The 12,760-nt window shown below is 44.1% G+C and overlaps 1 protein-coding gene and 1 long non-coding RNA gene across 6 annotated transcripts in view; one reads left to right on the top strand and one right to left on the bottom strand.

Moving 5' to 3' along the window:
* The window catches only part of dok6 (docking protein 6), a 54,219-nt gene that overhangs the window by 11,657 nt on the left and 29,802 nt on the right, over positions 1–12,760 (bottom strand). For all 3 annotated transcript variants that reach the window (XR_005071445.1, XM_037078960.1, XM_037078959.1), the window contains exons 3-7: positions 10,875–10,989; positions 5,069–5,188; positions 2,435–2,624; positions 1,882–2,020; positions 391–496 (exon numbers count right to left, since the gene is read on the bottom strand). Coding sequence is in view for 2 of the 3 variants with exons in the window: in XM_037078960.1 (XP_036934855.1) it covers positions 391–496; positions 1,882–2,020; positions 2,435–2,624; positions 5,069–5,188; positions 10,875–10,989 (670 nt within the window). In the remaining variant the exon portion in view is untranslated. The remainder of the gene's footprint in view (positions 1–390; positions 497–1,881; positions 2,021–2,434; positions 2,625–5,068; positions 5,189–10,874; positions 10,990–12,760) is intronic.
* Positions 1–12,760, top strand: part of LOC119008546 — a 49,317-nt gene that overhangs the window by 6,515 nt on the left and 30,042 nt on the right. The window lies entirely within an intron of this gene.

Here is a 12,760-nt window from a genome sequence, read left to right on the forward strand (position 1 = left end):
GACCTTTTCTATCGCCGGGTGATGGAAAAGTTGTTGTTTGTTGTAAAGTCAGTTTAATATGAACTCAAAGTCATTGTTCTTTATAGGAAATAAGTTCCTGACATTGAACTCATATTTGAGTTCTTTTGGTTGAGTAATGGGTGACAGATGCTAGTGAAAGTGATTTATTCTCAGTTACGTCCTGTATTTATGCCTGTGTATATAATATTATATTCAGGAATTAAAACAAAATTCTAATAAATTCAGATAAACACGTTCACACGTATGGGTGTAGTTTCCCCTCTTCCTTCGCCTTCCCGTTTCTCCAGCTGTCTTGTTTGACGCTGCCACAGGCAGGTGAAGAAATGGCAGCAGACGCACGTGTGATAATTAGTAACTTCGTGCCCGTACCTTGGTAACTGTAGAGATCTCCCACGCTGTTCTGACGCGTGATGTGCTGCCAGTAGGCGCTGCGTGGCAGGGAGATGGACTTGGTGAGCGTCTCTCTGGAGTGGATCTGAAATGAGACAAAAGAAAGCTCACAGTGTCTCTCACTTTCTGTCGCTCCTCAGTCGCTCACTCACAGTGGGGGGAAATTGCTCAGGGTTTGTCAGTAAACAAAGACGGCGCGTAGTGCGTCGCGCTGCCGCTTGAACGGCGTGTTTCCGCTCTGAACGGTGTGTTTGGCGGGCGAGAAAGGGGAGATATGGGATTGTGGCGTCGTCGTGCCACTGGCTGATATGTTTGTTGTTTTTTTAAGATTTGTTTTTGCGGCGTGAAAACTGAAAGCTTCGTCTCAACCGTGTGACATACTTCAATACTCATGTTAATCCACCCATTCTGCCAATGCAAGTGGTCAGTTCTGGTTCGCGGTCCGTGTGATTTATAGAGCCGAGGGTAAGTGCTGCATTTGGAAACGTTCCCAAATGGTGGGGTCCAAGCGCACGGCCATATGGTCAAGGCTCATCAAACACTAGGCAGGCCTACATAAATAAAGAATACAGAAGATAGCGGGGAGGAAGGAGGGAGGGAGGAAGGCAGGAAGGAAGGAAGGAAGGGGATGGACTGGTGTTGTGATAGAAGGAGGGAGCGGAGGCCAAGACGGTGGGGCATCGGTAGACTCCCGGCCCAGGGCAGCACTTTGGGGAGTGATCAGGCAGCAATACCTAGAGAGAAATGTGTGTGTGTGTGTGTGTGTGTGTGTAAATATTTTCTGTGAAACCATCACCATTTATTGCTTTTGCGGTCCCTGGGTTCTAAAAATAATGCTGTCAGCAGCCTTGATTGATCAGTCTAAATCAAACAGACAGTGAAATAAGAGGCGGACAGGGAATTATTTTTATTTATTTTTTGAAGTTTTGGGGAAGAAATTTTAATCAGAAGAGAAAGATCTTTTAACTTTTCCATGCCTCAACAATCTAAATCAACAAACTATCGTTGTTTTCGTGATAACACGCGAAACAACACAACACAATTCCACACTGATTTACTTCTGTTTATATGTGGCGGACCCAGCCACCCTTCAAGCTTCAAACTGTTCTGGGGACCCTATTTTTGTCTGAGAACAGCTCGCTTCATTGAGTTACGGAAAAAAGTTTGTATTATTGCCTCATTAATACTGTAAATATAAACATTCTGAGTTAGAATCTCAAACTACAAACTACAGAGCGCCCCTTTAAACATAAAACAGATGCATGTAGAGACGATGCTTCTAGCAGTAGGTGCAACAGGATATATTATCGAGTGTGTGACGGTGACGCATGCTTTCAATAAGTATTCCTGACACTTGCACTCATTATAAGCTGTTTGTAATGTTGGCAGTGCTAGAATAAAAAAAAATGTTGGCGTCAGTGTGAGCCCGCTGTAGATATCAGATAAATGTAAAAAAAGAAAAAAACATACCTGCGAGCTCTTCTCCATCTCCTCCATCATCCTCTCGTGCTGCTGGGCGATGGCCAGCGTGGCCGAGTGGACCCGCTGGTAGATCATCTCCCCCTCCCGCGTCTGGAACGTGAACAAACCCTCTCCTGTGTCACACATCCTGCGCCAGGAACACACACACAGAGACAGAGAGAAGTGCGCGCACTTTGATCGCGCTTGCTCTTGGATTTGCTGATTTACAAAATATGCATGCTTGAATGTGCACTTACAGAGAGGCGCATTGATGTAACGGCCCACTGAAGTCAAACACACACACGTGTGCGAGACGATACAGTACGGAAACAAAGACACACATTCACAGAGGCACCTGTCACATCAATGCCTGAAGGGCTCTGCAGCAAATGTTGATATCCCAGGATGTTTTTGGATATCCAAAGTTGCTTTGTTGAAGTTTTTATGACACTTCCAAAAGTTTTTTTTTTTTTTTTTTTCCTTCCTTCCCAAACCCGCCAACATTTCAGTCGTACGCACAAGACAACACAGGCACTCATCTCCAATCCACTCACACACACACCTTCCCGACTCAAAAGTGAACCAGGTGGAGTCTCGTCCGTATCGGCGCAGTGAGCTGAGAGGCCACATGACGAGTTTGAGGCGAGCGTTGTGGATGTCCCACAGGTAGATGTTTTCGTGGGTGATCTGCATGGTGCACTCCCCGTAGATGTCCAGGTTGGGGGTGGGCATCAGGTACACGTTGAAACGTTCTGGACAGATTGACAATAAGCTCATTTAAAAAGGGTACAAATGCACAAACGACACTTGTAAACAGAATTAAATTCATTAATACATTAGAAAGCTTCAAAAATTATATTTTTACAGGACTTAAAAGTAGTTTAAAATGAAATCAGAGCAGAGCCTGTGCTAGCTACAGAACGTGCATTCAATAGCTGAAGTAGCATCAGTCAACGGCAAGTTAGCTTAGCTTCACACAGAGACTGGAAACAGTTGTCTGTCCCTATCATGAATCTCATTTGTGGCACTCACATCTGAAAGATTCTAAATCTTTATCCAGGAATATTTTTTGTTTCAGTACTCTGTAGTTTTGATGAATTATAGCAGAGCCTGGGCTAGCTACAGCATGTACACTTATCTGTGGCCAATGCTAAATATGTAGCTCTAACCGACAGCGAATTAGCTTAGCCTTGCACAGAGGCTGGAAACAGCTAGCCTGGCTCTTTCCAAAGCTACATGAAGCCACATCATATCTCATCTTGTTTAACTGGAGTTGCTGGTAGGCAGCTAAAGCCATGCCAACGGTTTCCCCCCACTAGCAGTCTTTGTGCTAACCTAACCATCTGCTGGTAGTGGCCTCATATTTATTGTAAAAACATGAAAATGGTGTCAAACTTCCCATTTTTCTCCAAGCAAGAAAACACAAGTGGATTTCTCAAAATGTCAAACTACTCTTTGGCTTAAATAGACAGAATTTCGGCTGTGAGGGTGTCCAAATATCGACCGCTAGCAGGACAAAACCCATAGCAATTATCTGTCCTTAACAATTCATTATTGTAGGTGTAATATATCAGATGTCATCCGCTACTGTTTCCGGGGGCAAAGATTCTCACAAATTCAGCTGTATTTGTAAAAAGACGGATTAAGATTAACCTTAATTGAATAGTTTGGGATGTAGCTTTGTTCAGATCAGCAGAGCCTGATCAAGATAAAGGATCAGTTCTTATCAAGTGATGGATTATTCTTCAGTCCTCGCTAAGATACAGAGCATGAGAGGGATAGGAAGCCTTGTATTTAACACATTTAAAACATTGCCACCACATTACATCTCTGCAATGCAATCATCCAATCAGTATAGAATATAATTACGGAGAATAGTATACACTAAACTGACTGACTCACTTCTTTTTTTGTATCCATTTGGCAAAATGAAGAGTTAAACAACCCTTAAAAATTTTTTTTTTTAGACAGCACTCTGCCTACAGTGGGTCTAACTAGCCGTCCAGCAAGCAGCACCGGGATCAAGCAGCCAAATCTGCCCGTTCACATTAAACCAACTCTCTAAGGCAGACAGGGAGGGAGAGAGATCTCCATAATCTAAATTAGTTCTCACTAATTACGCTTAATGATTCAAAATAAGCCATGTGTCTGCGGCGGATATAAAACGGCAGTGTCATAGAACAGCATATTTTTAGGGACAGTGAAAATGAACTCTGATCTAATTATCTGCGCTCGCTGTTTGGGGGAGGGGTACTAATTGAAACATGGTTGCAGAACCCCCCGGCCTCCTGGTTTTTTTTTTTTTTTCATGCGCTCCCAGTGTACAGGCAACGGAGCAACAAGGCAGACTTTCTTTTTTTGGGGGGGGCAATCGCCAAACAGCAGAGGGATTGTGTTGTTATACTTCAACCGGTTCACCCTAACCCAGTAAAAAAAACAAAAAAAACAAAAAAAAAAGTGCATCTTTAATAAACGGGCCCAAGCTACATTGAAGAAGAAGATTTCGCTTTACGGCTGTGGTGAAATGAAATGGTCTGAAGTGACAGCGAATTCTTTTCAATTACTCGCCTTTTTACAACTTTAAAATGCTCCTCTTTGCCCGTTGCCTTTTTCGATTTCCCTCCGTGAGTTTACAAATTACACAGGGAATGAGCTCCACTGTGAGAGCAGCGCCCCTGTTGTCTCCTCTCCTTTCCCGTTTTCCATTTCCTGTGAGTGGGATATGCGGGGAAGCACATTTATTTCACGTGGCTTTAGGAGCCATAATCTCATCCATCTCTGTGACAAGCTTCATTATGAGGGAAGCCAGTGATGCACAGCACTTCTCATTAGGCCTGGAACAGAGCCCTTACCACAGCCTGTGACCTGTGCTCTTACTCTCACACACAGGTTTCCTTCAACACACACACACACACCCCCAAACATACCTCTGAAGTTGAACCAAAGTGTGCTAATGTAACTAAAGACTGCAACGGGGGACTTCGGATCAGGTATTGACAAAAAAAAAATGGCCCTTATTAGCCGGGCCTAATTGGACAGTGGCTGTTCAGCTCCCCTAACCCTCCGAGGTGCTCGGCTGCATTAACACACACACAGGCCCGGACTGCAAACCGTAACTGCTCAGTGGCGGGTGCGGAGTGAGAGAGATTGACCCCGAATGGCTGTCTGTGTTAGCGGGGACTAATTGGGCACTCACCGTTCTGCTCCCGCTGCACCCCCGCTGCTAACAGGTCCGGCTCTCCCAGGCTGATGTCGTTGAGACGGCTGCCCAGGCACTCCACGCACAGCAGCTTGCACCATTCCTCTGCATCCAGCTCTGCACACACAGCGACGCAGTGTTAGAGCACGTCCACCATCAAACACACACACACACACACACACACACACACACACACACACACACACACACACACACCTCCTGCATATACAACACATAATAAAACATACTGTCCAGATTATACTACCACTGCCTTTAAGTGCGTAAACACATACACATCCCCATAAATCAGGGGAGGGTTGTCTGAATAAAAACCCTGCATGTACAGGACATGAGCGCAGCCAGCGGTAACCAGGGGGGAGGAAAATCTATGCCATCGATTCGGGGGAGATTAAAAGAGGAGGCAACGCCAGATGAATGCTAGATTTTCTCCTCCCCTCCTTTGCCAATACTCACTTCCAAGCCTGTACAATATAAGTAGCTCTGCTAGAACAACATGGCCACAGTCACAGCTGGAACGGGTGATCATCTATTCAGTCAATCAATAAGTTATTTTCTAAATTGAAGGAGGGTGAAAAAAGCTCTAGCTTGTTAATTGGAACAGAAAAATAAAGGATGTTTCAACAGAAAGAGATGGTTGAAGGAATAAGTACACTTGTGTGCTTCCTTGTTGAAAGTGTGATGAGAGAATTGAAACTGCTCTCGTGTCTGTAGTGTTACATATGGAGCTAGAGCCAAGAGCCATTAGCTTAGCTCAGCATGACATAGAACTGTATATCTTGAGAATTAGAGAGCTTCAGATTGGCTGGTAGGCAGATTTTTGTTACCAAGGCAGGGCTAGCTGTTTGCCCCTTTCCAATGTGTGTGCTAAGTTAATTAATCTAACCAGCTGTTGGCGGTAATCAGCAGCAGCACATTAATTAACACATTATATATTGTTTGTTTAATCAATTCTAAAACCAAAGCTAAAAGGACTGGGGGTTTTCATAAGCTAACCGGCTCTTGTTCTTAGCTAGCTACATGTTTAGTCTACACACAAGAATCGTTTCAATCTTCTGAATCAAACTCTGCAAGAAAGTAAATAAAGGAATGTGGAATTAAACCTTCAACCTGTGAAGGTAGCTCCAAGATATAACTAGATTAGCGGACAACTACTGCTCACTATATTGTTTGCTAGCTATCTTTGGCTGTAGTTAGCTCAGTTAGCCTTGTAGCTAGTGGCCCAATCTGCTGCGTGGAGTTTGCCTGGACTTCAGCTCAAACCAGAGGGGATTGTGGGAAACATAAACCAAAACTGTTATGGTTTACAGTGAGTTAGTAAGGTGATAAAGCTCGTCTTTATTCTGTAAAGGGGAGAAACAGAAGATGACCAGTAGTTTTTTTTTCTGTTTAGTGAGGAAAAACTCAAAAAATACTTTCTTCTTTGACGCACGAGGAGTAAATGTTGTTTCCTTATTAGCTGGTTAGCATGCTAACTTAACTGGAGCTCTCTGCAACGCAATGCACAGACGTCATTTACACAACGTCAAAACTGCATTATTTGTTGATAACGTTCCTCTATTTCCTGAATGTTTCAAACTCAAATTCTGGCCGTGTCTTACACATCTCCCCTTAAAGGGTTCGCTGTGATAGTAATCAATCAGGAGCGTTATGATCATCGGCTCTGTAGAGCAGCAGACTTGGTTTTAGAGGCTGAGCTCTGTGTGGGGAGTTGTATCTACAACATGTGACAGCTGGCACTTAAAGGGGGGAGGGCATTCATTGTATGACTGAATTTTTTTAATTGGAGGCTAAGTGGAGACAAATGATTTCACAAATCAAATCTGGAGGTCTGCGTGGCAGTCTGTTGTTTGCAAATACCAATCTTCCTTCCTGTTAGGTCGGGGAGGGAAAAAAAGCACTGTTTACAATGCAGAAGATTTCCAATTGTCTTATGTGAGCTTTTGGTGAGAGTTACTGAGGTATGAAATGAGGCGAATGCCAGAGTTGGTTATCGCTCGGAAGGTTCTTAAATCCAAGCCCTGTGGAATTCTGGGATATGTAACAATGGCAGAGACTCGTGTAGGAAGCGGGGGGGTTAACTTCACGATGGCTTCTGTGTCTAATGATCAGAAGTCAACCCATGCCTGCGTAATATGCGTTTGTGGACGTAATTTCACTACATCCACTTCAAACTAGCTCGCATAATGCCTGACAGCCTGTTTGTCAGATCAACTCCGGTGTCCAATGGCACAGATCAACACAACTTTGCAGGGTGAAGGAAAGGTCTGCCGCTGCCTGGAGCACTTCATTTTCACACAACAGAAAGCAAAAAAATACAGATGCACAGACTCACTCACACACACACACACACACACACACACACACTTACAGGCAGCAGCTCTGCACTTTAGCTCATGCCTCCCCGGATTTTAACTTTCTCCATTCAGAGTTACTATGGCCTTTAAGTGCCTCTAAACTCCCACACTTTTGAGGGCACTGGGTGGAAAATCGGCTAAACAAACACTTCATCAGCACAGAGGCAGCTGAGCCTCGCTAGCCTATGCGCCATGCATGGAGAAAATGTGGTAGGAGGATGTCGGCGCACGTGTGGAGGGGTGGGCACGTGATGCAATAGGATGTAGAGGTGAAGAGCATGTGGGGATGTTGTGCGTCAGGGTGCTTTGTCTTTTCGGATTTCAACAGTGGGCTAATGTGTAATAGCTGCGTTAGTCCACAAAACTGACTTCATTTATTAGAGTGAAAGCTTTAACCATCTATCATATATTTCCTGTCGAGGGTGTCATTAAAGAAAACCGTAACAGAGGAAACAGATCATCAGTGGGACAGTCCAGGGTGTACGCTGAAACAAAACAAACTGAAACGGGTACTTAACTATGAAATGCCATTTTAGTCAATATTAAGTAAATAAATACATACATACAAAATCTACACAAATCAAAGAAAATGACCCAATCCTGCAAGCTACATCCATAGCAACCACCATAGCAACAACATAAAATATCACACTCTAACATTTTTTCCTCAATTTTTCCACATATAACAGTGACAAATATCAAATATCATCCACCATTCCTTTTTGTGTCACAGACAGAAAGCTGACCTCAGGACAGTGTAGTGTGTGTATGGTCACTGTTTGCAGTTTTGTTTCGCTTTGTCGTCTCTGCTGTCTTGATGTCGAGGTGTCCACTGCGTATTGCGAAAACCGACTGAAAATCTTACACAAAATATAAAATGAATCCTTTTTGCCACGTGGACCAGTGTCGCTATTGTAGAACACAAGAGATAATACTGTGTGCTCTGCTTCTTTTGGCCTGATTTCCCTGTGGAACATAGTTGACAGATTATCCAGTCTGCGGGTCACACTGTCTTTATCTCTTCGTGACGCGCGTTTGACAGATGCACTCAAAGCACACGACTGTCAAAACATGCGAGCTCTTTTCTCAGTCTTGGTTTCAGCTCCGTGTTTTCACTGACAGCACACAAAGCAGCGTGACACCGCTCGGGTTTGTGGCATCAAAAGGTTATTTTCTTAAAATAAAATATCAGGCAATCATCACGAGGCCTAATCACTCCTTTCCTCCCCTTTTACAAAACTCTTCAAAATGATTTGGATTGCTTTGGACGGTGGCCCCTAAAATAAGTTTGACGCTAGCTTTTTTCCGACTGCCAGCTTCAGTTTTTTGTTGGGTTTTTTTCAGATACAAACTCCCATTGACATCACGCTGTAGTGGAAATGCCGTGTGCCAAATTAGCATCGGATGTAGCTAACCTGGCCCAGCTGGACTTGGCAAATTTCAAACTCAAGAAATATCTCAAAGCCTGCTTAAAAAAGCAGAATAAATACACCTTTTTACAACTAGAAGTGATAGACATCTCCATCCTGGAATAAATTTAAATCATCATTAATGCGAGCGAAGGGTTTAAATATAAAAGGGGGGTTTCCAGGAAGTGAAGGACTATGCAAGGTCAGTGGACACACAGTGATAGAGACGTCCACCTGGTGGTATTATGTGGTGTGGGGGGGTGGTGAGGAGGCTCTGGGCATGGAAATGATACAGATGGGAGAGAGAGCGGGGGGATGATGGGAAACAGAGTACAGGCAAGAGAAAATTCACCGCTCTGAGTTCACTAATATCCCCCCCCCCCCGGGGTTTACTGCTGCTCTACATCAACAGGTATTTGATCATGCGCACACACATGCACGAGGCCAGCGTTAAGATTGAGTTTAGCACATTAAGGCGCATCCACCTTATCTCGTCCCCCCCGCGGCTTCCTCCTCATCCACCTCCGCTTATTTGCAACTTAAGAGCAGGCCAACCGTGCGCAGATCACAAGCTTCTTTTGGCTTTCTGTCCACGTACTGGAGGCAATCTCTATTGTTACAGTCCATAATTGGGTTGAAACACACTGCAAACGATGCCCAATATCGTTTTTTCATACCTTCAGTATGAAAATCAATATTTCGGAACAGATCCTCCCACTTCTTAATATAGCGGCAAATGAGCATCCCTTGGCTCGACACCAGTTCTCCGCCACTTCTTCCGCCTCTCTCTTTCTCTTTCTGCCCCTCACTTCTGATTTCTTTCCTCCGCTTCCTGACAAACTTTATTTTTTCCGCAAACCCAACTCTCAAACTTCTCCGACATCTTAGCGACACACGTCAAAACACACAACTAGTGAATCCAGATGCTCCCCTACAGCTGAAAAAAGTCTCATTTAAAGGGTAATTCCACGATTTTACACATTAAAGAGTGTTTACATTGTGTTTATATTATCCGATGATGTCACACAGTGGCTAAGATGCACCGTGGGTAATGTAGGCACCAGGTTCTAAAAAGCAGTCCGCTGATCCAGCATTGCACTCCCGTAACGCTGTTGGACCCATGACGGACAGTTTAAAAACAAATGATCAAAACTGCTCCTGTTTTTTATTCCACACATTTGTCTTCCTTTTTCAAAACCTGGCGCCTACATTACCCACAATGCAACTTAGCCAATTAGTGATTACATGCAGCCACAAAAGGTTTTATACCACTTTTCTGACACACGCAGTGGAACTCCCCAAGATCTGTTAACATATGTAATGTGTAAAATTGTTGGAGTTATCCATTAAGGGGAGACATTATAGTGGAATCATTATGAAACTTACCAAGCTGACTACCTATATTAAGACAATTCACTTATCAATTCATCAGTGCTACTGAGGTGGCGATTTCTGGTGTACGAAAATAAAAATAATTTTGAGAAATCAGCTGTTAAAGGTGCACTATGTAAGAGTTTGCCTCCTGTCGAATCATAATCAAAACAAATAGGGGGTGAAGCACTTGACCAGAGTGGCCGTTGCCGTTAACCGTGGATGCCTTTAGCTATTTAGCTCAGTTAGCAGTGCAGCTAGCGGTCCGGACTGTGAGCTCAGAGCACCAGTGGAGTGTTGGTGATAGTCCTCCAACACAACACATGAAGCAGCCGTCATGATGTCACGGGTGTTTTAATGTTTTCAACTAAAAATTCTTTCCTATTGCATAAAATTCCACACGTTTTGACTAGTTTTCTGATGGACAATGTTTAAACATGCAAATTGAGCTATCTAATTAAAGATGTGCTAATTTGCATACACCTGAGAAAATAAATGCCTCATTGATTGTTTTGATACATCTTCACGACATGTTGTGGAAGCAAAAGAGCCTGAAAATCTCAAAATCTACCAGTGCGTGAAAAATATGGCGTAGTCACCTTAAATGCCTCCCCCTTTTAATTATGAATGGAGGGCAGAGGCACTTACCCGATTCACAGGAAAATGTCTTGGATGTGTCGTCACAGAAGATGATGGCCACGGCGTGCTTTTTCGTCTCCCGCGGCATCCGGGTAATGTTCTTGATGTTATGGAGCTCAGTGATCTAAAGAGAAAGGGGGGAGAGAGTGGCAGCAGCACATTACCTTGAATGAACATAGCCAGCAGCAGCAGCAGCAGCAAGGCTTAATTGCCATCTTGCACTGCTTCGCTGAGAGTGCAATAGTATTTAGAGGCTTAGCACATAAAGGATGGCAAACTAAAACAGAAATGTGTGTGATCTTGAGGGATAAATAAATAATCGGCATTTTCCTGCTGATTACAAAAAGCTCTTTTAAAAAAGGTGGGAAATCATCAGCGGTGGCAACGCGCCGGCTCCCGTATTGTAGTGACTAAGCCTGTGATGCATTGCTATTTATTTTAAAAAGCACTTTATGAATAAATGCGACCTGATGCTCTACCTGGGCATCCACCGTTTTCGAGTGCCTCTCCTTGAAATCGCTTTACCAGTCAATAGCGAGGAGAGCGATCAAAAGCATCTAAATCACTTTACCAGGAGATTGATCGTGAATGGGGGCGGGGGGGGGGGGGGGGGGGGAGAAGATTACATTTAATTGAATATCACCCGCGTTTTGTTCAACGGTCGTCCGTGTGTTCGCTCTGCCTGGGAGATAAGGCCCATTACATTATTGTAGTCCATTGTGTGCTAACTGTGGGCCCTCTGCCAGACTGTTGGGAATGAATTAGCTGGGCTCGCTGCCCGAATAGTAAAGCTTGACTGTTTAAGATTAAAAGAGCAGACCTAATAACGCGCACAACATATGTGGACGACAGATTTCCTCGCCAGATAACGCTGCATATAATAAATTCCTCCCTTGACCGCGATCATCCTCGTGTTCGGCGGCCGAGTTAAACACCTCAAAAGGACCTCGGCAACAAAGCAAGGAAATACAACAGACAGGAGGCCGTGGACACTGAAAGAAAGCAGATATTTTTCCATTCCTTACTTCTTATCCTATTCGAAGATAGCATCTAAATATTTTATACGAGATGAGGTGAAGATACAGTATGTATTTGTCCCCGGGCGGGCGATTCATACACATAAGTGCCACAAAGCAGGCATCAGAAGGGGGAATTTCTCAGCCGTGAATTCCACCAGCCTCTCATCTCTCTCTGTTTGTGTTCAATGTGTAAGTGCGCATGTGTTAAGTCTCCCTTTGAGTGTGTGTGTGTGTGTGTGTGTGTGTGTGTGTGTGTGTGTGTGTGTGTGTGTGTGTGTGTGTGTGTGTGTGTGTGTGTGTGTGTGTGTGTGTGTGTGTGTGTGTGTGTGTGTGTGTGTGTGTGTGTAGCTGCGTTTCTAAGGGAGAGGTTTGGGTGCATTCCCAGCCTAGGGCGCAAGAGAGTCCGAGCAAAGTGAATCACTTGTGATGGGACCCATTCCTCATCTCCTCTCCTCGTCTTCCTTTCTTTCTTTGAGTTTATTCAAAGGCGAGAGTTAAATCTCATGTAAAAGGAAGACTTAGCGTCCACAGCCACGCTGGCGGGTGCACTTACGAGTTAAAGAGATGCTCGTGATGACGGCGCTGACGTGCTGATGTTTACCAAGCTCCCTCTCTCTCTCTTGGTTTACATGTTAGCGGGCTAATGGTTGCTAATTAGCGTAAATCACAATGTACAAGTGAGGCAGATGATAAAGTTTAGCTTGTATTTAGTAGCAAACCTTAGTTGAGGGATCAAGTAGAGTTGTATGTTTAAGTGTATGTAACGCTGTGATCTCCCACTCTCATTGAAGTCACACAGTGCAGAAACAAGTCAAGTTGCCATCAGATTCTCAGATTCTCAATCGCAGACACACAATATGCCTTGTTTTCCTCCTG

The sequence above is a fragment of the Acanthopagrus latus genome, chromosome 19 (assembly GCF_904848185.1).
Source record: "Acanthopagrus latus isolate v.2019 chromosome 19, fAcaLat1.1, whole genome shotgun sequence".
Lineage (NCBI taxonomy): Eukaryota > Metazoa > Chordata > Actinopteri > Spariformes > Sparidae > Acanthopagrus > Acanthopagrus latus.